Raw genomic sequence first — 25,075 nt, forward strand, 5'->3', positions numbered from 1 at the left:
CGGCTGCAGCAGCGGGAAGCGATCTCCAATGGTGTGCGTGTTGTAGTCGTGCAAGGGGCAATCCATGAAGAGTGTGTTCCTAGGATGAGTGTGTGCGTTGTGGAAGTCAGGAACAGATTCATAGAATCTTCCATTTAAACTAGTGAGATGCAGAACAAGGCCCAGCAGAGATGAGCGAACTTAACGCCCGACTCACAGGCAGAGATGAGGTATCCTCTGTGGAAGACCAGTGTGAAGAGAAGGAGGGTGGGACCGGGCCGCAAGGACACACAGCCGGCTCTGGATCAGGCTAATCATCTGACTGTTTAGCCAGTTCCCGCCTCCTCCTTGCCCATCCCTTACCCCGTTACATTGGTGGCAAAACCCAGGAGGGAGGAGGGATCCGTTGTCGCGGAGTCCTCGCCACTACCATCCACCAGGAGAGCAGCCGTGGCTGTCTGCCTTGGGACAGACAGGTTGCTGCCGTCTGCCAGGGGCCAGAGGACTCGCTGCCATCTGCCGGGTGAGGAGCGAGCAGGTATCCACCAGAGGGTGGAGGAGCGGTTGAGGACCAGGCAACAGCACGTCCGGGAGCCGGTGAACAAGTTCTTCTCTCTCTCTCTCCTCTCTCTCTGTCTCTCCGCTTCGCTCTTTTCCTCTTCCCTTTCCCTCCCCTCGTCTCTCCCAGGCCTCCAAAAGGTGGGGAAGACCTGCCGGCAGGCACGGCTGGAAGGGGGATTCCCCGGCCTGAGTCAAGCGATGGAGGAGTGTGATGAGGAGGAGGGTGGGGCTGGGCCGTGAGGACACAGCCAGGAGGGGGATAAAGACAAGCCGAAGGCGCCAGTTCGAGAGAGAGAGATGCACGCGGCCGCGTTGCATGTGTGTATGCATTTGTTTATGTTTGTTTTATGTTGAGTTTTATCATTAAACTTTACGTTGACTGTTTAGCCGGTTCCCACCCCCTCCTTGCCCATCCCTTACACTGTTATAACCAGCTGACACCAGAGCATGTGAGCTAAGCGGAGCGGTGTGACACTCCGCTCAATAACCCACTCTATGCGTATGCGCTCCGCTCAACCGCTCATGTCCCAAGTGGACGCTCCGCTCAAGTACCGCTCACGCTCACTGGTAAGAAAGCGTTCGCACAAATCCCCATCCGACATTAAATTTCACTGTTGTATACTTGGTTCCAAGCATGTACACAAGAGGTAGCTATAGTGGCCCAAGCAACTGCCCCTTTGCCCACATGGGCTGAGGTGCCCCTCTGGGTGAAATATAGACTATAGGCCGACATTTATTAAATTATCAAATGATTAGTAATGTACACACCTGAAATTATGTGATTTGTACTGTTGTGTTTTTGTATATAAAATCTCGCTGTTTATTTTGGACTGATTTACAACTGCTGTTAGATAATTGGGTCTACCAGACCTTCCTTATCATTTGTAATCAGTCAAATATTTCTCTGTTAGCACATATGTCATTGAACATCTTCAAATAATTCCTTAAACAATTTCAGTTCTAAATTACCTTTATTTACTTTAAACAAGTCATCAAACATATGTGCACTGGCATGGAAACACGCATAGGCGCAAATTTGCGCTTTTCAGTTTAAACTGGACCCGAGTAACACATACGACCCAGAAAACCACAATCTTTTCAACTTTAAAGTTTGTTCGAATCGTTTATGGCAATAATGAAAACATGAACTGGTTATAGGAAAAATATTGCAGGTAAAAGTGAAATTCATAATTGTTTTTCAGTTGTCTCCACAGAATGATTATACAGTAGATTTGATACATTAATATGTTTCTGATTTAACTTTGGGTCTTTAAATTAAAATGAGCAATTTCTCATCCTAATTTTGTGTTCAGTTTTAAAGGGTGTATTAAGTTATCCAGAAAAGAGCAGTGAATTTGATTCACTTTTTCAGTGTTGTTGCTTTATTAATATTCCCCACAATTTTATATGTACGAATCATATGCAATCTAAAGGACTGTGGTTATTTATATAATAATTATTATATTAGTAGATACCATGTGCCCCCTTTGTTTTAAAGCATTATAAAGTGAATCTGGACTTTATATGTGTCAAACGATCATGTCTTGTTCATTCGCTCTTTATATGTACAGCAAGGTTTAACCATGGATTTAACAAATAAAAAATATTTGTTCTGCATAAAGTGAGATTTTGTCCATTATATACATTAGATGAAATCTAAATGTTTAATAATCCTAAAACATATTAAAATTATTTAATTCACAAATTACACTGCCTTCATTTAAGACATTTTTTTTGTCAAATGTACAATCATTTATAGACTTTTTCTCTGCACATGAATGCAGCAAGCGATGTCGAAGATGTTATCTGCCACCACTAATCTAGAGTCATTTTTTTTACGTTTCACTTATCGTTTAGGTGTGGATTTGGCTTTGGGAAAATGACCAGCAGTTATGTGCCACTTTACCCCGAAGCAGAAATCGAAAGCAACAGGCGGTCAACTGAGTGAGATAATTCCGCTATGAAATTCTCTATGCGAGAGCGGAAATCTTTACCAATAAAATGCTCAATTGTACAATGGAGGCATGGAAGCAGAATGCTCCGCCTGCAAATTAAGACACACTGATCTGCAAGATTATACATGTTTATTGGTTTTGATGCAGGGATTTTTTGTGTGTGTTCGCCGGGATTCAAGGAAAAATGATTTGCCAATATACAGTATTATTAAACTTACATATTCAATTGAGGGTGCTCTAACGTTTGCAACCCTGCAGAACCAGGCCTGCATCTAGCTGGCAGCTGCACTGACATGATTGCAAAACAATAAGATATATTACTTATCTATTAATTTATTATCGAAAAGTAGTGTAGCCTACTAGCTCACCTTTTGCTGCACTACCATGTTCGCGTAGCACATCCTCGTGCTCTCTGGCAATGTGACGCGTACGATCCCAAAAGGAATATTTGCTAATTCTCACAGTCACTCCACACTCCCTTTCGATTTTCTTGTTCTTAACTTTGATTTAAACTTTGCATTTATTTAGGCTATAAGGTTTGCAACTTCACTAAAACAATACAAGAGCTCCACAACCTCAGGCCTATTGCTTATTTCGCAGATTCCCAAACCAGCATATCATGAAGCGCATTCTGGGTTGAGCGAGCAGCACTAAGCGGCCTGAGCCAGCGGAGCGGAATCTTCAAAAAGGTGCTCTCCGCTCAGGTGGAATTATCACCGCTCTGCTCTGCTCACATGCTCTGGATGACACGCAGCAAAACTGGAAGGCAACCACACACCCTACATGCGGGCAACCAACAGATACATGAGACAGGACCAACTAGGCAAAGAGAGTGAGGTTAGTACTCAACATCAAACAACAATCTAGTAAAGATACTGAGAACACGACGGGCATAAGAAGGGAGTGAATTAGAGGACAACAGGTGTTGCTCGGCACGCTAATCAGTGGCATGATCAGTGTTCCCCCGGGAACAATCAATGTTCCCATGGAAATGCCGATCATGCATGCTGGCCGCCCCTGCGAGACATGAGGGAGAGAAAATGACAAAACATACAAAACAAACCGATAAAGTCAATTCCAACGCTTATAACAAACTGCCATGTTTGCAATGCCATGTGATAATCAAATGTTAGGGTCTCTAATTTAAAATAAATCTTTGTGTTAAATTACTTTACAGCCCCCCCCCCCAAAAAAAACATTTGAGAACATTTAAGACCTGAACAAGTGTTGTCTAAATATTCTTAATAGCTATTGATGTCTTGTTTTTTGCTGTTCTGACATTTAGTTTGAAATGAATGACCTTCATTTCTATGAAAGCACAAATGAGAGGATCAGAGGTGGAAAAAATGAAGTCTATTCAGATGTGTGGGGTGTTAGGTTTTTATCAATCGACAGACTGAGAAAATGCTCTTGAGCTTATTTCACACTTTCCTGAGGAGAGGGGAAGTAAGGAAAGTGTTTAATTGCTCTGCTTTCAACATCCTCTTTATATTTCTATAAATGTAGGGGAAAAAAGTCGGTTTTGGATGACTATTAATCCCGTGCGTGGAACTGGGGTTCAATAACAGAAACATTTTTAAAATGAAGACTTGCCAATCCTACTGAAAATAATATCTTGTTATTGCAATATTTCATCTTCAATTAAATGTTCAACCTTATGAGCTCTCCACCAAAAAATAAAACAACACAACACAACACAAAATAAAATAAGCTGTCCAAGTTTAAAACTATTTTTTTAGTGCAATGGATGGCTGACAGATCACTTCACTGTTCACACTGGCATGCATGTTCACATGAGAACTTGAGTTGTTTTTAGTGCTAAAATTTTGTTCAAAAGACATCAAGATTTTCACTGAAAAATGACTTAAACTTTAGGTTGTTTCACAGCAAAATTTGTTGTATGCCTTCAAAAGACTTGGAATATGATGCAAAAGTAACATGGACTATGTTTATGATACTTTTACGGCCCCGATATATTTCATACGAAATCAAAGAACGAATGGGTGTGATGTCATTTAGAACAAAATCTGGCCAGAAAGAAGGTGTTTTTGCATTTAATCGGTATATTATGGCCGCGTATAGCGTGTTAGCACATTAGCATCATGAATTCAGAATGTAAACAGACAAACTGCGCATTTTCTACTGCATATACTGTATATTCCTTTAAATCATCAACGAGTTGTTAAAAATCTAGTGTGAATTCTATTCATAGAATGAGACATAAAGTCATTAATAACACATTTTAATGTTGCATTAGTTTGTTTTAGATTTTAGATGGGTTTTAGATGTAGTGTCCTCATATTTAAATGTAAATGGCTCCAAGAGCAGTGTGACGGGTGTCTGAATGTTTGCAATTAGTATACCGTTGCTCAGCTTTTTTGAACTTCTTTTAATCCCTGAAAGAAGAACGAAGAAATGTTCCTCCAGAAGTATATCAGGGCATTTAGGGTCCTTTTTTAAACTTTAAAGTGAGGCAAAATCCACTGCCATTATATAGAAAATACAGACTAAAATATTTATTAAAACACCACGCATTAGAACATTTTTTAATAAATACAGGTTTGGAATGACATGTGGGTGAGTGAATTATTAATTCTTAATAATTTTTTTTTTTTTTTTTTTTTTAGTTGAACTTTTTTTATAAGGTCTGTATACACGCACCTTTGCATGCTTTTAATTGGCTCATGACCCTTTTCCAATTATTTTCTAAAATAGGATTCTCGGCTATTATTCCCTGTCCTTGAGATGCCAAGACTCTTAGGTATAAGAGTATTATATACTCTAGAACAGATTATATCAAAGTGACATCAATGTGTCAGTCACCTTCAGTAAAAGAATAATTATCCCAGGAAGTTATAACAGCATATTAGTTTGTGTGCAATTTGTGCCTGTAGGAGTCTAGCTTACTGTAAGCTTAACTTCAGACTTGTTATAAGCTAGGCAAGCCTTCATTTGTACAAGTACAAACAAGTGGGTCTCACTTTATAAATGAATCCAAGGTGCATAGTGCCAAAAACCACAGAAGAAGAACACCATTGTGTGGTTAAAGCAGCCAAGGTTTTGAGCGAGACAAGTGTGAAGCAGATAGAGCCAGTTACCACACCTCAATGGAGCTGAACCATACAGCCAAAGAGAAGGGAAAGGGTTTGAAAGTAAGTTTTAACTGGTCACTAAGCACATGTGAAAAGCAAAGGAGAGAAAATGTGAAAAAAGAGAGATATTAGAGAGAAATTTAATGAAAAACAATGGCATGGAGCATGAAAGACTCTAAATGAAAGATGAATCATAAAATACAACAGAACAAGAAGGAATACAGAGTAGAAAACATACACAAATATATAAAATACATTACAGGCTAGCTTCTTTCCTGTTCTGACAGATTATGTGATTGTGGAATAATGGCTTTGGCAACAATTTTTAATCTAAAATTAATTAGGGAACTTCATTTGGGTTTTAAAGCAACCATCCAGTCATAAGCATTATGAGTAAAATTAAACAGTGCCAGGTCTTTTTATCAAAGTCTGCCATTAGGAACAAAGAAAGAGCGATTCATTTACTTTATAATGCCCCAGCTGATCCTTTGAAATCCCATTCACACCTTTTTAACTCCAGTACATGGTTACTACACTAACATTCCAAACAGAGATTTTCAACAACTCGAGCTAGGTGTATAAATGTATACATGCATAATTCAGCGGTTACACCCACAAAGAGCAGATTTTTCCACTTTAACACTTCCGGCACCCTTATGGTATTAAACAGAACTTCAAAGGGATAGTTCAAAAAAAATTAAAAGGGTGTAATTATTTACTCACCCTCATGTCATTCCAAACCAGAATGCTGTATCCTGCTGACAGTCCATAGTCTGTTTAATACAGCTGTCAGAAAATAACAACGTACAAGTTTGGAACAACATGAAGGTGAGAAAATAACAATGACTTTTCCAGTTTCAGGGAATGTTCACATGAAAATGGGGTCTAAGGCCAGCAACATATTTTATGCAAGTATACGTACGCAGATTGTCAACATGCTTAATGCGCGGTTTTGAGTCGGCAGTAACAAACCTCAGTACTCAAGGGGACGATAAAGTTACCTTCAAAAGTACGAAGGTAAATTAGTAGCAAAACTCGAGAGCTTGCATATTTGGAAGTGAGAACTTGTACAATAAATATGTGTACTCATAAGTTGAAATGTACACTCACAGCACCGATGTGAAAACTTGTCAAATTAAAATTTGAAGTTGAATGTTGCGATCTGCACTCACAGACAATAATTCAAAGCTAGTGTTCTGAATTCACAATTGCAGACAATTGGTCACAAATGTGTAAAATGACATTCACATAAATACAACAACAGATACAAACTTGTATTACACATTAACTTTTGTACTTTCATTCATTATCGCAGTACAATCACAAATCGGCACTTACAACCTCTCAAATCTGTCACTGCAACTTTAAATCTTCACGCCTTGACTTTTGGCTCAATGAAGTCGTTTTATTGGTTGATGCCTAGCCAATGAATGCCACCAGTGTGGACCATGTTAACTTGGCATGTACACGTGCATGTGAATAATTTCACTTGCCTTTTCAGCAGACTCATTCAATGTGAATTGTCAAGGAGCTAAGAAACATTATAAAAACAATGCTGGTATCATTATCAACCCACTTTGTTTCATCGATGTCTGTTCTAATGAATTTGACACAGTTTAAGAGCGATTTTAACAGTTTCACAGGGTAACATCTGGTTTCCCATGTTAACGTGGGACATTGGTTTGAATGGGAAATGGCGATTACATTTGTCAGAGCAGTAAATCACAAGTGGAATTATTTTATTTGAAAAATTAAAGCATCATAGGCTGATATGTGTCAATAATATACTTTCAATTGCCTTTATTTCTTTATAATAAATAATTACTTGATTAACCTGAAAATCAACAAAGTGACGAATCAAATAGAGCTAGGTACATTCAGTGACCCGGGTTCAAATCGAGGTCAGACATGATGCATTTGTAGCTTTTCTGTATGTATTTTTAACAGATATAATGAAAAGAATTTTGTAAAACACACATACACAAACAAACAATTTATAAAATTGTTTTAAATAAATCAATCAAAATTGTAAATGAATCTGACAGCCAGCAATTACAGTATAATCTATTGAATTTTCTGAGAATGCTTGAACTATTGAGAAAAAAAAACAACAACAAAATAAAAACTATGGTTTCCATACATAGTTCAGAGGCTTTTTAAAATTGTCAAACCAATTTTAGATTGAAAATCTTACGATTTTGCCAAACAAACAGAATTATTATGTTTCTGGAGAAATTTCTCATGCTTTCTCAGAGTCTATTCTCATTTATACTTGCCCATTGGTCAGTTTGGTTTTTGTGCTTGCTCTCCAAAAAAAAAAAAAAAGCCCTGTTCTGAAAGATCTTTTGTCAGTGTCATGGTTAGTTATAAAACATACGACATTGTCATGCACATAACCTTTGAAAAGTAAAGGATGCTGTTATAACAATGTAAATAAAAACACAGATGTTCACAGGAGATTTGAACCCAGATCAGTATGCATGCTTAGCAGACACACTACCATTAGACCAATGGAACCAATGAAAAGAGATCAATCATTTTATCAATATATTATTTTCATGAATAAATAAATGTCATTTAAGTGTATAGGCCAATTATTGGGACATTTCAGCCTATGATGCATTAGTTTTGCAAATAAAATAATTCCACTTGCGATTAACTGCTCTGACAAATGTAATCGCCAGTTCCCATTCAAACCAATGTCCCATGTTAACATAGGCAATCATGTTACCCTGTGAAGCTGTTAAAATCACTCTTAAACTGTGTCAAATTCATTAGATCAAACATCGATGAAACAGAACGTGTTGATAATGATACCAGCATTGTTTTTATAATGTGCAAAATGTCTTTTCTTTGATCCTTGGCAATTCACATTGAACGAATCTGCTGAAAAGGCAAGTGAAATAATTCACACGCACACGCACATCCCCAGATAACATGATCCACACCGGTGGCATTCATCGGCTAGGTATCAACCAATAAAACGACATCATTGCCCCATCCCCCTCCCTCAACGAACTCTGGACATATTCTCTCTTGCATCAGGATTTTACAAGTGCACACATGAGTTTTGCTCAAGTTTTTCACAAAAGTACTTGCAAAAGTCAAGGCGTGAAGATTTAAAGTTGCAGTGCCAGATTTGAGTGGTTGAAAGTGCCGATTTGTGGTTGTACTGCGAAAATGAATTAAAGTACTAAAGTTAATGAGTAATACAAGATTGTGTCTGTAGTTGTATTTATGTGAATGTCATTTTACACATTTGTGACAACTTGTCTGCAATTATGAATTCAGGACACAAGCTTTGAATTATTGTCTGTGAGTGCAGACTGCGACATTCAACTTAATTTTTTTATTTTACAAGTTTTCACATCTGTGCTCTAAGTACAAATTTCAACTTATGAGTACAAATATTTATTGTACCATTTCTCAAATCCAAATATGCAAGCTCTCGAGTTTTGCTACTGATTTACCTTCATACTAATGTCTGTGCCAGATGTGTTATTATTCAGGTAAGTTGCTATGAATATATTGACTTTATCTTCAGAAAATTCTGAGAAAATTCACAGTAGAAACTGATATTTCACACTATTTTCCACTATAGTGCCCCTTGTGGCAACATTGAGAAAACAACGCATACTTGTGTTGAGTTATGAATTGCGTTCTGACACATTTTCAGAGTGTAGTATGCTGGAGTATGTTTCAGCCTTAAAACTTTTGTTTTTAACAGAAATTTTATAAAGAAATAATTAAAGCATAACTGAAAAACCTGTCATTTTTTACTCATCCTCATGTTGTTCCAAACCCATAGGTTGTTATTTTTTCCGTTGAAAACAAAAGGAGAATTTTGAAGACTCTTCTCACAGCTCTTTCCCATACAATGAAAATTCATAGTCTGTCAAGCTCAGAAAAGGACATAAAACACCAGAATAGCAACATAAAAGTAGTTCATACGACTTGTGCGCTATATTCTAAGTCTTATGAAGTGATATGATAGCTTGTGAGAAACAGAGTGAAAAACAGACCAACATTTAAATTTCTCTCAAATCTCATTCTCCATTTCACATATTAAAAACAAACTGCCATTTTCGGTTACGACTGACACAAACCAATGGCATGAAAGATGACAGACCTGGCATGATATGCCTTCAGGCATCGTAAATGGGTCAATTATCCTTCCTCTAAAATTAATTAAGCATTTGGTCTTGAAAGCATTCATGCAGTCATTAAATATTATGAGGAAAATGACATTGAGATTCAGAAGCTACGGCAGCTACCATATGGCTTCTGAAGACTTGAAATATAGTGCATAGACTACTTTATTGTGATTTTTTCTTGTTTCCTCTTTTTTTTTTTTTTTTTTTTTTTTTTTTTGCCCTTTTAGGAGCTTGACATCCTGTAGTCACTATGAACTCTCATTGTATGGAAAAGAGATCCATGAATATTCTTTAAAAAAACAACAACATCAACAACAACAGCAGCAGCATATGGAATTGGAATCACATGAGGGTGAGTAAATGATTGATTGATTTCTTTTATATATTTTTGGGTGAACTATTCCTTCCACAAAAACAAATTTAAAATCAATCAGTCAGTCAATAATCACTGTTTCATTTACCCAAGATTCAGTTACAAATCAAGTGCTAGTTGTTCATTAAAGAGCCATTTCAATTCAGCTGCTTCATCTTAAATAGACTGCAAATCTCTAAGCTCTTTCCTTAAATATCTCTATCCTTTTGCTAAATGCCTTTATCCCTCAGTTGGTGTGTGGAAAACAAGACGTTCTCCATTACTCAGTCATGAGCGACCTGTTTTACTTGGTGTAAAAACATAGGTATGGGATTTGTATAGAATTAAGCCATTGGTCTGAGCTCACAAAATGTCAGAAAAAAAAAAAAAGGAAATCGATATACTGCCCATCAGCCAGGATTAAGAGCAATGTTTATACGTGCAGCCAGGAGAATTCAAAACATCAAGACTACTGGAGGAGGAAGAGATGCCTGCGGTAGGCCAGGTCAAAGGGTTTCAAGTTTGAAATGTTGAATTACTCCACAGATTTAGCCTTGGACTGCTGATTATGCATTTTTTTTTTTTTTTTTTTTACTGTCAAACATGACAGAAATACTAATGAAGAATAGGACATTTCGCAGTGTAGCCTACTTAGTAAATATTGTTGGTCAATTTAATGAGCACATCTGGTCTTTTTGATTCACAACTTGCATATTATACATTTAGCACTTTGGTGAAATTAAAATACTGACTGCATTTTATTGACTTTTGAATGCTAAATCTGCTTAATATTACAAATACAAACAATTCTCCAGGATAGCGATATGAAGAAATCTTATGGCATATAACCAGGGTTGGGGAGTAACGTGATTACGTATTTAAAATACAAAATATAAGTAACTGTATTCCACTACAGTTACAATTTAAATCATTGGTAATTAGAATACAGTTACATTCAGAAAGTATTTTGATTACTGAAGAGATTACTTTGCATTTTATTGTCATTTGTTTCATTTAATATTTAGTCCTTTCAGATAGAAAACATTTATACATATAAATGATGTGATCCAAAGTGCATTTGAACAGTGGTGAAACACTTTCTTATGATGTGTTACATTCATACAAACAGACAGATAAGTAAGTTTGAAGTAAGTTTGGAGCAGAAGAAATAGAAATAAATTTTTTTTTTTTTTTTACTTTAAGCTAAAATGCTATTTCTAGCCATTTTACATGCACATGATCATATTTTTTTATCAAGAAAATTCACGATGAGGTCCTGGGTAACTCAGCGAGTATTGACACTGACTACCACCCCTGGAGTCGCGAGTTAGAATCCAGGGTGTGCTGAGTGACTCCAGCCAGCTAAATTGCTAGGGAGGGTAGAGTCACATGGGATAATCTCCTCGTGGTCATCATAAGGGGTTCTTGCTCTCAATGGGGCGCGTGGTAAATTGTGCGTGGATCGCGGAGAGTAGCATGAGCCTACACATATGGAGTCTCCGCAGTGTCATGCACAGCAAGCCATGTGGTAAGATGCGTGGATTGACTGTCTCAGAAGCGGAGGCAACTGAGACTTGTCTTTCGCCACCCGGATTAAGGTGAGTAACCGCGCCACCATGAGGACCTACTATGTAGTGGGAATTGGTCATTCCAAATTGGGAGAAAAGGAGATTAAAAAAAAAAAAAATCATGTTTGATCATAATTTCTTTTTTTCTAGTAAGACCTTTGATATTAGGGCAAAAATCATATTCTTGTGTAGCAAATTAGCTTAAAAGGGAATTATTTATAATTAATTATAACTGGTTATAATTAATAATAAATATTTAGATAGATTAGATCTTAGAATTAACTGTAGCAGAATCGATATTACAATTACTTGATCTGTCCGTCCAGCGAGCAGACAATATAATTATTTATCAACTCTTGGAAGATTACTTTCCTGGCCAAGGAACAATAGCCTTCCTACTTATACAGTGCTAGCAGTAGTTTAGCATGTAGCAAGGAGCAACATTCAGTGACTTATGAGCGGAACACAGAGACAATCAATCGTGAATATAAGGGATTTAATAAATGAAACTATAACTAACATACAAACAAACTAAGCAAAACATACATATATAGAATGAAGGAACGTAAGGAAAAGAGAGAGAGAGAGAGAGCACAGAATGGCAATATTTCACGTCAGTTAACCACAACCTAAATGAGAATCATCAGAGGCACAATTCACCTTAAAAGGGGTTCAAACTTAAACGCACATCTAATCAGTTGTAAATTGTTACTTGCATTGGTTTGTTGCTGAATAAGAGTCTTGATACGGTAGACGAGGTTCTCGATGATTTCTTTAGGAGTGAGTTGAAGAAGTCCACAGGAAATCCACAAAGTTACTTGAAGGTAAACACTGCCAGAAGGTTAAACTCAAGAGAGAGTTTTGGAGTGTGTTGGTCTCAAGAAGAAGAGGTTTTGAGCGATGATTAGTCTGCGCTCTGGAGTTTTGATAGTTCATTGCCGCACCCATTTTGTGGGTGGAGTGGCCAATCAGAGGCATGCATTTTGAGCGGGAGAAACATCCTTTGTCTCCGTTTATGGCCCATTCGCATTTTATTGCTGATCTGGACCGCTAGTGCAGCTTTTAATTCAAAACATAGTAAGAATTGTTCGATGCATTTCACAATCGCATGGTGTACATTATTGTGTGAGAAATAAAGGGAAGATCATTTTGATACCAAGAAGGTAACCTCCAGACGATATTAAAGCAGAGATACACTCATACACTTGAATATATGCGTTTAACGTCTAACTAATACAAGTAAAGGGTTTTAACTAAGTTAATATGATAGGGGAACATACATACAACACATGCATATAGCAGATACATTTATAACTGCTTACTATGGCCTAAATAGAGAAAATGTCTTTAGGTGTGTGTGTGACGTGTATTGGAATTACTGGAGACAGACAACTGCTCTGGTGCCTGGCATGGGGGTCACCCATTATGGTGTGAGAAATAAAGGGAAGATCATTTTGATACCAAGAAGGTAACCTCCAGACGATATTAAAGCAGAGAAACACTCATACACTTGAATATATGCGTTTAACGTCTAACTAATACAAGTAAAGGGTTTTAACCAAGTTAATATAATAGGGGAATATACATACAACACATGCACATAGCAGATACATTTATAACTGCTTACTATGGCCTAAATAGAGAAAATGTCTTTAGGTGTGTGTGTGACGTGTATTGGAATTACTGGAGACAGACAACTGCTCTGGTGCCTGGCACGGGGGGGTCACCCCCCTTTCTGTGGAATGTGTTTGAAGCTTGATGGAGACACTTCAGAGGAGACCTGTTTTAGCATCCTTTTGATAGTGATAAAGGCCATCTGCAATTTAGCACCCATATAAATGTAAACGTGGAGACCAGGTCAGTAATTTATATGCAAATGTCAAAAGGCTAAAAGGTTTTTTTTCAAACAAAGTTTTTTTTTCAAACAAAGTGTAATTAGCCATCACTGATCTTACACAGACGTTACACTTGATAATAATTTATGTATTGTTTTCCTGTAAAAAACATCTAAAAATCCTTCAAACAAGATCAATTTGATTTATAGATTTTTCAGAGAATGTATTTTTAACATGTGTATTTTGTCTTACTGTACTGGCAGAGTTTTTATAGTCAAAACAAGTGAAAAAATCTCTCAGTGCTGAAGAAGTAATTCAAAGTATTTAGAATACGTTACTGACCTTGAGTAATCTAACGGAATATGTTACAAATTACATTTTACAGCATGCATTCTGTAATCTGTAGTGGAATAAATTTCAGAAGTAAACCTCCCAACCCTGCATATAATTTCATCAGCATTTTATAACATTAATTTTGTTTAAGCTAAAAAGATATACAAATTATTTTGTTTCCAAAAAACATTTAAAGCTTTCATGGACGATATATTCTGTTTAGGTTTGTGTTGTCCATGGCACTTATCATGCTATTTTTTTTGGAGTCAGAGACTCCAGCCACCCAAGCCATGGACTGCTTTCGCTGCTACCTTCAGGCGGATGGTATCGCATTATCAGGTCCCACACCAGCAGGCTGCGGGACAGCTTCTATCTGCAGGCCTACTGTTGAACTCAAACTAATAACATCACCACTGCATAACCCCACCCCATCTTCCTGTGCATTGTACTTTATAAGTTATCAGTTACAGTGGTCTCTGACTGATCATGTAACACAGTACTGTATGTCTCGTGTTCCACCCACGCATACACTCCAGCATTGTACACTGCACTATCATCACTACTCTGTGTCCCTTAGCACTCCATTTGCACTACTGTATACTGCATTGCTCATCCTGCACATGATCACCCTATCACGGTTGTTATTACGTATTGTTTTATGCACACTATATATGTCATTATTCTATATATTCAGTATATTTTATATATTCAAATTTATAAATAAGTCCTCGTGCACTTTACATTGTATATTATCCAAATATTAGCACTATGTCTAAGTGTATATCTTTGTATACTGTATATGTAAATATTGTTCATACTGTACATGCATCTATTGTGTATTCTATGGTCTGATATTTGTCCATACTGCATAGTTGGTGAGCATCCACTCAAGATTTTCACATCTATACACTCATGGATATGGTGTTGTGACAATAAAGGGATTTAATTTGATTTAAGTAAACAGAAACATTTATACTTGAGTAAATAAGTTTCCAAAAGTGTACTTACTGTAAGTACACTAACAAAGTATTTCAACTTCTTTGCTACTGTATATGTTAATTAATTAGATTAATAACTTAATATGTTAAAATTAAGTTATGAAAATGTAGATCATCAAAGATGATGGATGCTGTTTAATTTTTTTCTCATTAAGGCACCACAAAAAAGCATACAGGCATTCTCCTAAAACCCTCACTGGTCGGTCACCATGTCAGAAATCTGTCCAGCTTGAACACAGTGGGACGTTTCGTGAAGTGACAGGAAGTAGAGAAAATGTGCTATTGGAGACTGGCCAATCAGATCCAAGCAATCTGTGTCAGTTGCCACTGGTGTGCCAACCTCTAACAGAAGAGTGATGTGTCCTCTCAACTTATTCAGGTGTAACTTAAGCCCCTTTCACACAGAGATCCCGGTATTAATCCCGGGAAAAGTCATTCCAGCAACTGTCCTGGGACTGAAAAATGTATTAATTCACACTGCAAGAGCTTTCCCGTAATCTGTGCTTGCATTCACACACATCCTGGAACAATCGTAAAGACAAAAGTGACATCACGATGTGACGTATTATGTAAAGCATCTTGAGTTTACTGATAGCCGCATTTTTCTCTCAAGAAGCCGGCTCTTTCACATCTCTTTAAGTCACCTAAAAAGCTATATTGAGTAATTTCAAAACTGGTAAAAGTGTATTTGGTTGTGTTTCTTATGTAAGGGGGTCTTTAGCCTTCCTACCGTATTTTCACTTTGCCTACATTCATCTTCGCAAATTCTATAGAATGATGTTCATGGATGTTGTAGGGGAGAGCGGGGCACAAACTAACACTTTCTGGTTTTGCATTGTGAACAATTTGAGCACAGAATTAAACAGTTATTTTCAGATACAATTCTCATTACTGTGAGGCCAAAAAAAAAACATTCCCAATACTGTAAACCAGTAATAAAAATAATCTTATCTGGGGAAAGAAAATAATTAAATAATAATACAAATTTATAAAAATATGAATATTTATTAATAAAATATTACATTTTTAAATCAGCATATATTAAAATAAATATAACAAGTACTACCATAATTTTAACCCCTTTAACTAATTTTTTGCATTTTTGGGCTACCTCCTGCATTTTTTCACACTCAAATTTAAAAGCTCACCATTCACACATACTGTGTACTAATTGCAAACAACTGGTCAAATTTTTGATTGGCCAGTCTCCAATAGCACATAAAAAAAAAAAAAAAAAATTTAAACTCCAATTATTCATAAAAAATATTGTACATGTTTACAGTCTTATGATGAACAGAAAAAAATAAATTAAAAAAAAATAAAAAGAATTGGTTGTCCTTACTTTCTGGTTCTGTTCACTCTATCTCCCTTTAAAAAGTATTATTTTATTCCACTAGATGGCAGCATGTACTAGAAAAGATAATACTCCTTCCATCATAATAAACAGATCTGAAATATAAGTGGCGCTCTAACACATTTTAGCCCTCACAGATGTGCTCATCCATAGACATCCAGTCTAATTTTCAGTTCATGCACCACCCTCAATGTTTCATCGAATATCTCGGCCTCTAAATGGACTAGAAGCTCAATCTAGGTGTCATTAGAAAGCTGAGATTCTCCCCTTTGCAATGTTATAATCATGTTATCACCAACAGTCAAAACATATTTTTACCATGATTTGTTTAGCATGCTTTTCCTGCTGGACTGCACATTTTGTTCTGGACATCTTAGATATAGCATCAGATTAATCACTCAAGCAAGCTCACAAATAGTTAAAAAAATGGCTGATTTTGTAGAAAACTGCCTAACGTAAAAATGGATGTAAAGTTTTTGGCTACTTGGGGCTTACAGCAGCAATGATCGGCACATAAAAGAGACGTTTGCATTTGATGTCTTAGAGAAATCATATTTCACTTCAAATTAAATCAAATCACTTTTATTGTCACACAGCCATGTACACAAGTGCAATGGTGTGTGAAATTCTTGGGTACAGTTCCGATCAACATAGCAGTCGTGACAGTGATGAGACATATACCAATTTACAATAAACATCAGATTAACACAACACAATTTAAAGTCTAATATACACATATTTACACACAACATAATATACAAATAATAACATACACTGTACAGTATACAATACACACAATATAGATACACATTATTCAATAAAAAAGTATATATAGTATATATAAAACGTACAGTAGGTTGTATTGTACTGTATTGACATTCAGGCTGTCGGTTGATAGTAAGTTGTTAAGAGAGAATATATATAATAATAATATAATTATGACAGTCCGGTGTGAGATATAAGAGTAAGAGTAAAGTGCAGTGCTGATGTATTTTGATCGTGGGAGATCAAGAGTTCAAAAGTCTGATTGCTTTGGGGAAGAAGCTATCATGGAGTCGGCTGGTGTGGGTCCTGATGCTGCGATAACACCTGCCTGATGGTAGCAGTGAGAACAGCCCATGGCTCGGGTGGCTGGAGTCTCTGATGATCCTCCGAGCTTTTTTCACACACCGCCTGGTATATATGTCCTGGAGGGAGGGAAGCTCACCTCCGATGATGTGTCTGGCAGTTCGCACCACCCTTTGCAGTGCTTTGCAGTTGTGGGTGGTGCTATTGCCGTACCAGGCGGAGATGCAGCCAGTCAGGATGCTCTCTACAGTGCAGGTGTAGAACCGTGTGAGGATGTGGCGGTTCATTCCAAACTTCCTCAGCCGTCTCAGGAAGAAGAGGCGCTGATGAGCCTTCTTCACAACGGCTTCAGTGTGGATGGACCATGTGAGTTCCTCAGTGATGTGGACACCCAGGAACTTGAAGCTGCTGACTCTCTCCACTGGTGCTCCATTGATGGTGATGGGACTGTGTTCTCTTCGTCTTTTCTTCTGAAGTCCACCACAAGCTCCTTTGTCTTACTGACGTTGAGGGAGAGGTTGTGCACCTGACACCAGTGTGTCAGAGTGTGCACCTCCTCTCTGTAGGCTGTTTCATCATTGTCAGTGATCAGACCTACCACCGTCGTGTCAACAGCAAACTTCATGATGGCATTGGAGCTATGTGTTGCCACACAGTCATGTGTGTACAAGGAATACAAGAGTGGGCTGAGAACACAGCCCTGCGGGGCTCCAGTGTTGAGGGTCAGTAATGAGGAGATGTTGCTGCCCATTCTAACCACCTGGCGTCTGCTTGACAGGAAGTCCAGGATCCAACTGCACAGTGAGCTGTATAAGCCCAGAGCCCGGAGTTTCTCATCTAGCTTGGAGGGCACTATGGTGTTGAATGCTGAGCTGTAGTCTACAAACAACATTCTCACATAAGTGTTCTTTTTTCCAGATGGGAGAGAGCAGTGTGTATTGTAGATGCAATGGCATCATCAGTGGAGCGGTTGTTGTGGTAAGCAAACTGCAATGGGTCCAGTGATGGAGGCAGCACAGAGCAGATGTAATCTCTGATTAGTCTCTCAAAGCATTTGCTGATGATGGGGGTCAGAGCAACAGGACCTTATGATTCTTTTGAAAATCTTTTGTACTGTGGTATTATGGCAACAAAATGAGAGCTTTCATTTGATATATGACTTGTCCATTTATGTGCTATGTGAAACACTTTCATATTCATATTTATATTTCTACCACATCACCTCAAAATGGTGCTTATTTGTGAAGAGGATTTTGACAAATGACTTTTTTAGCACTTCTTTTGTTTATTTTATGTAACATAAATGAAAAATTAATGATATTCTATGAAACGTTCAGATTCTAAGCTTTCAAATGATACCAAGTATGCCTGACTTATGTATCTGGGGACTTTAACGTTTTAAGAGTAAACTTATTTAGCGATATAGCGTCCCCATATGGACCCGTCTGCATAATTTACCTTTTAAATCCCCCACTGCGAATCGGGGGGAAATGTGCTTAGTTTTTATTAAATTATTCTTAATTGTCATGAAAATGCAAAAATTCTTAATGGCCTTAAATTACGCTTCCTTTTCTTTACCCAGATATTTGACAGGTTTCGCGAGATTTACCTTGTCGTTCATGGAAAGGGAAGGTTATGGCTAAGTCGAAATACTCATGTCTTTGTGAAGCAGACACAACTGTGTTGTATGTTTGTGTTTGTAAAAGCGACTGTGTAGTGAGCTAAATTGTGATGAATGTGAGTAGTTGTGATAAGTGTGGGTTTGTGGGATTTTGTGTATGTGGGTAACATTAGTGGTTAGCAGACTGGATAAATACAAATCAATCTCCAACCAAAACACACTCTTCCAAGCAAGTGCAGAAAATAAGGCTTTAAACAACAGTTTAATCAACACACATGCTTTTCAAAGCCCACACGATTAGTCATAATTTCATTAGATCGAAGGCCAATAGCAGAAGAACTTGGCAGGGTTCTACTAATCAGCATTTTCTCAGAGTAACACAGACTGGCTTTACAGCACTCTATAATTTTCTGTGTCACGATTTGATCCGAAGAACAAACTAAGAGAAATATCTTCAATTCGCTGGCTCAGTGATTTCTCTCCAACTCTAAATGCCTTTTTCCTTTTTTCCCCCTCTGACCCCGTTATTTGAGGTATCATTTTTGGCCGTGTCAGAGGGTGTCGTTCATGTCTGCTTGCTGGCAATATTGAAGGTCATTTTCTGTCAGGACCACAATATTTATGGATACACAGACATCACACACATACAAATACTCCAGTGCTTTCTGCTATCCTGATGGCTTCGAGTATAATGTTGCATTTTATTCTGATCTGAGACAAATAACCCTAACCTGTATCCACACAAACACACTCACACAGCTGCATTTTTTATTTTTATTTGTTTTTCTTCAGTAGATGGATAGTGTACCCAAAGATGAAAATTCTGTCTTCATTTACTTACCTTCATGATGTTCCAAACCCATATGACCTTTTTTTTTTTTTCTTCTGGGGAAGATGTTAGGTAGAATGTTAGTCTCAGCCACCATTCACTTTAATTGTATGGAAGAAGGATGCAATGAAAGAGAATGGCTCTCAGTCCCATACTGTAATATTGTGTCTAACATCTACATTTGTGTTCCACTGATGAAAGAAAGTCATGCTGGTTTGGAATGAGACAAGGGTGAGTAAATAATTAAATAATTTTTATTTTGGGGGGATCTATCCCTTTAAGAACTTCCAACACCCCCCACCCCCCCATCTATCTCTCCTTCTTTCTTACCTGTTTTCCTGGTCTCTCCGTTTCTGTGCGAGGTATTTTTTCTTGACCTCCTGAAGTTCATGGGCCAGACGCTCAATCTCATACTTGTAGTCTTCTGATTGGCTTTCATGCATGTTGAGCTCAGCTGTAAGAGCCTAGAGAGGAAATATAGGGCTGAAAGTCAAAATATTGTTATAAAACAAATAGTTCCATTAGTATAATTTAAAATCTGATGGGACAAGCCATGTTTCAAACTGATAAATAGTTGTTCTATGCATGCCTGTGAGCAAACATCAGCTGGATTCATTATTAATGCACCAGGTTGCTAAATATTTGCCTGGCAAACTGTAAACAGAAATGCATTTCACTCCCAAATCAAAAGAAAATATTAGAAATTGTATTTTGCATGAAGAAAAGTCTATTTTTAGGATCATTCATATTTTTGCATTGTGGCAATTAGTAATAATTATTTTTAGGACAGTTAAGTGCACAGTCCCTTCCCAATTTATACTATCCTACTGTAATCTGAAAAAAAAAAATCTTATTCTCATTACCGTAATGTGAGAAAAAAATGTAAAGTACAATTGTAGTATACATCATGCTACATAGTTTTTGTTGAACTGAGTTGAAATTATGCTGATTTAACATAAAGGAAAAAAATAATTGTGTCCAGACAAGATGATTTTCATAACTGTATTATGTTTTAAAGTATTAAGATTTATTTATTTATTTTGCATTACAGTAAGGGATATTTGGGAAGTGAATGTGTTTAACTGTCATGAAAATACGAGTAAAGACGCTGACTACCACCCCTGGAGTCACGAGTTCGAACCCAGGGCGTGCTGAGTGTCTCCTAAGCAACCAAATTGGCCCCATTGCTAGGGAGGGTAAAGTCACATGGGGTAACCTCCTGGTGGTTGCTATAATGTGATTCTCTCTCTCAGTGGGGCACGTGGTGAGTTGTGCGTGGATGCCGCGGAGAATAGCGTAAAGCCAGAGATTCGTCCTCCGCCACCCAAATTGAGGCGAGTCACTACGCCACCACGAGGACTTAGAGCGCATTGGGAATTGGCCATTCCAAATTGGGGAGCAAAAAATAAAAAATAATAAAATTGTCATGAAAATAATGTCACTATGCAAAAATTCCTAAAATGATCCTAAAAACAGGCTAAATTTTCTTTATGCAAAGTATAATTTCTCATTTTTTTCATTTGATTTTGGGATTAAATCTGATCCGGACATTTCTTTGTCAAATTAGACCAGCCTACAGTTTGGTTAATGAACTATATTAGTTGGCAGATGAATAATTTTTTTTTAATAATTATTTGTATTAGGTTTTTTTTTAAAGTATTTTTTACTGAACTTTAGTGTCTTTAATCATATTGCCATTTTATGAAAGCAATAAACAACTTGAAGGTGTATTCCAGTGATTTCACCATGGTTAAGGGCTTTACAACATGGCAAAAATATGACTTTCTTACTGAGCATTTCTTACTTATTTTTCACTAAAAAATATCTATACTGTATATCCTTAAAACAAGAAAAACTAAAAAAATTACTCAAGAAGCAGGATGGCATAAGATATTAAATCTTTGTGGCAAGGAGGAGGGCGGGGCCAGGCCGTGATGACACGCACCCGGCCCCTAATCAGGCTAATCAAGCCGACGAGAGGGATAAAGGTTGCCGGAGGTGGCAGTTCGGGAGAGAGAGAGCTACAGGCAGCTGCCCTGTATGTGTTTATGTGTGTGTGTTTTTGTTTAATTAAATATTACTTTGATGCTTCATCTGGTTCTCACCTCCTCCTTTCCATTTTACCCTGTTACGATCTTATTTTCCAAGAAATTGAACAAAATTTGTTGGGGTTTATACTTAAAGGAATATTCCGGGTTCAATACAAGTTAAGCTCAATTGACAGCATTTGTGGCACAATACTGATTACTAAAAAATGTATTATGACTTGCCCCCTTTGCTTTAAAAAAAGCAAAAATTATGGTAACAGTGAGGCACTAACAATGTAAGTGAATGGGGCCAATCCGTAATAGTTAAAATATGCACTATTTCAAAAGTAAAGCAACAAGACATAAACAATATGTGTTAACATGATTTTAGTGTGATAAAATCGTCTACTAACCTTAAGTCATAGCAAATTTGACAACTTCTTTGCCATGACGATGTCAACATGTCAACAAAGACTAAAACCCTAAAACAACTGTAAAAATGACAATTTAAACAGCTTCACACATAAAATAATTTTTAACAGAAGAATTAATGTAAGTGCTTTTATAAAATGATAAGCTTCACATTTCTGCCTTTAATCCCTCAAGAAATTGTCCCATTCACTTCCGTTGTAACTGTAAGTTCGATTTTTCCTTTTTTTTTTTTTTTAAAGAAAATGAGGAATGAGTCTATTTTTTTAATTGTATTTTTTTTAAATGGAAATCAACATTATGCCTCAAATGCTGTTGAATTAAACTTGTATTGAACCCAGAATATTCCTTTAAAACAAGAAAAAACTGTTTGCCAATTGGGTAGAAAAAATAAACTTGTTTTGTCTTTGAATCAAGGATTTTTTTTTCTTACCACATTGGCAATATGTATATATATATATATATATATTTTTTTTTTCATTAATTTATTAATTCATTCATTTTTTGCAGTGTAACACCATCCCCCCCCCCCCCCCCCCCCCAGTGTGATTCCAGTTACATTGCAAACCATCTTAATCTTGCAAAGAATCTATATGCCCCATTTATCAATTACATTCCAACTTTGCCTAGAGCTGTGCTCACCCTACAGTTTCCACCTTTGCTCTAAATGTATCATAAAGTTTCTGAAATCAAAGCAAGCTCCTAGCTGTACAGTAGTGATCTATCACTGAGGATGTGTTCAGCTGAAACACATGGTCACCTCATTTCTCCCTCTGAGCAATGGAGTGATTTCCTCTGCGGCATTTCATTGATGTCTATCTATCTTTGCACACATCAGTCAAGCTCTAATTGTCTTTCCTCAATGTGCTTGAAGCCCAGAGCTCAGTAATCACAAGAACAGACAGAGGCAGAGAGAGAGATGCTAAAATGAAAGAGGGATAAATGGACAAAAAGTGAGAAAGGGAAGAGGTAGAGTAATACATGAAGAAATGCCATGTTTCATGCTTCAGAAAGAAACTGGTGCTTGACTGGATCATTTGGGAAGGATATTGTACATGAAAGGAATTTTAAAAAATGTCAGTTAACTGGAAGTTTTTCGCTTGCTTTATTATGTTTTTTTTTTTCATTCAAAAAATTAAATATGAATTAATTTCACATTTCACACCGTGATGGAATGTTCATTGTTGCCACAGGTCTGACAAACTTAGGGGATGGGTATTGTAAGAAATTTTGCAATTTTGTAATGTTTTCATTACAGGTCTTTTAGTACTTTTTAGGAAAAAATATATTTGGAAACAAGAAATGCAATTCTTATTGCATGTACTGCCCTCAGTATTCTGTTGCCAAATTATTATATATGTTATATCTGATTCAAGAGAACGGATATAACAAATCATAAAAACTTCTTGTAAAAGATGTGTTTACACAGAATATTTTGAGGCAATCTGATAATTGGTCCATAAGTAACTATATATTCTAAACACAACATATATATTAGTATATATAGTATATATATTTACAGTACGGATATATATATATATATATTAATAAAACCAAACTCTTAACAGATACAAATCTATTATAGATGCTTAATTAAAATGCTTGTCTTTCACTACACATTGTTATGTGATCAACCAGTTAGTAACGGCATTGCCTGTGCTAAGTTTCAGGAGCCTTAAATACAACATTTCATACAGTAACACGGTAACAATTCTTGGTTCATTTCAAGCTAGACATGACAGTATTCAGATTTACTAAAAAATAACTGCTCATAAGAGTCATTCATTCAGGAAACATGTTGCACTGGTGTGGCTGTGTGTTTCATACTATAGATTCAAAATAACCTGCTCATGGGTGTCAATCATTCAGAAACCACACTACACCGGTTGCGCTGTGTGCGTCACACTATAGATTCAAAAGAACTGGCTCATAAGAGTCAGGAACCATAGCCCACACTGTGTTTCGCGCTATAGATTCAAAAGAAATGGCTCATGAGAGTAACTTGTTTGGGAACCGCATTACAGTGATGGCACTGTGTGCTTCGGGCTATAGATTCAAAAGAACCAACTCATAAGAGTCATTCGTTCGGGAACCACACTGCACTGGTCATGCCGTAGATTTAAAAGAACCAGCTCATAAGCATCATACGTTCAGGAAACAGATTACACTGGTTGCGCAGTGTATTTTGCACTTTAGATTCAAAATAGCCGGCTCATAAGAGTCATTTGTTCGGAATCCATATTACACATATCATGCTGTAGATTCAAAAGAACTGGCCGCTAAGAATCATTCATTTGGGAATTAGACTACACTGCTCACATTGTAGATTCAGTAGAGGGAAAGCGCTGCCGCAGGCTAGGGCAGCGAGAAACGCTGTTAGAGTATTGTAGTATGATGTTAAATCTGCATCGGCTGAGAAACTTGCCAAGAACTGGTAATGGAACCAAAAGTTAAAGAAAATAATTAAATTCTGGTATTTTTAAAAAGGTATACCCTGCTGAAAAGACTAGCATTGCTGGTAACCAGCTTATGTTGTGTTTTGGGTGCTGGTGTCTCAACCAGGCTTTTAAACTAGCTTAACCAGCTTCATCAGAAAGACAATGCTGATCAACCACCAGCATCTGACTCAAGATGGTGCCAAGTATGGCTGCTGCATTGCGAACTCCGACACAACATGGTAGTGCTTTGTTTGTTCTGTTTACAGTTCTTATGTTTTTTGTCTTGGATGTTGTCTGCCTAATTGTCTACGACAGACAAACACTTTTGGACATTGGTTCAGCAATCACACACCGTAAAACGGACTTCAAATTCCTCAATGCCGACCAGCTGTTTACAAACACGGCAGCGGAGCCCTTTGTCTGGGCTGCCCGGCTGCAGAAACGGAGGAGGAAAAGGGGAAACAGAGCCGGCGTTCTCATCA

The 25,075-nt window shown here is 37.2% G+C and overlaps 1 protein-coding gene across 1 annotated transcript in view; it reads right to left on the reverse strand.

The window, feature by feature from the left end:
• Positions 1 to 25,075, reverse strand: part of cfap58 (cilia and flagella associated protein 58) — a 144,239-nt gene that overhangs the window by 19,756 nt on the left and 99,408 nt on the right. Inside the window, exon 17 of the mRNA XM_051703265.1 lies at positions 20,030 to 20,163. Within this exon, the coding sequence (XP_051559225.1) occupies positions 20,030 to 20,163 (134 nt within the window). The remainder of the gene's footprint in view (positions 1 to 20,029; positions 20,164 to 25,075) is intronic.

This window comes from Myxocyprinus asiaticus, chromosome 7 (assembly GCF_019703515.2).
Source record: "Myxocyprinus asiaticus isolate MX2 ecotype Aquarium Trade chromosome 7, UBuf_Myxa_2, whole genome shotgun sequence".
NCBI lineage: Eukaryota > Metazoa > Chordata > Actinopteri > Cypriniformes > Catostomidae > Myxocyprinus > Myxocyprinus asiaticus.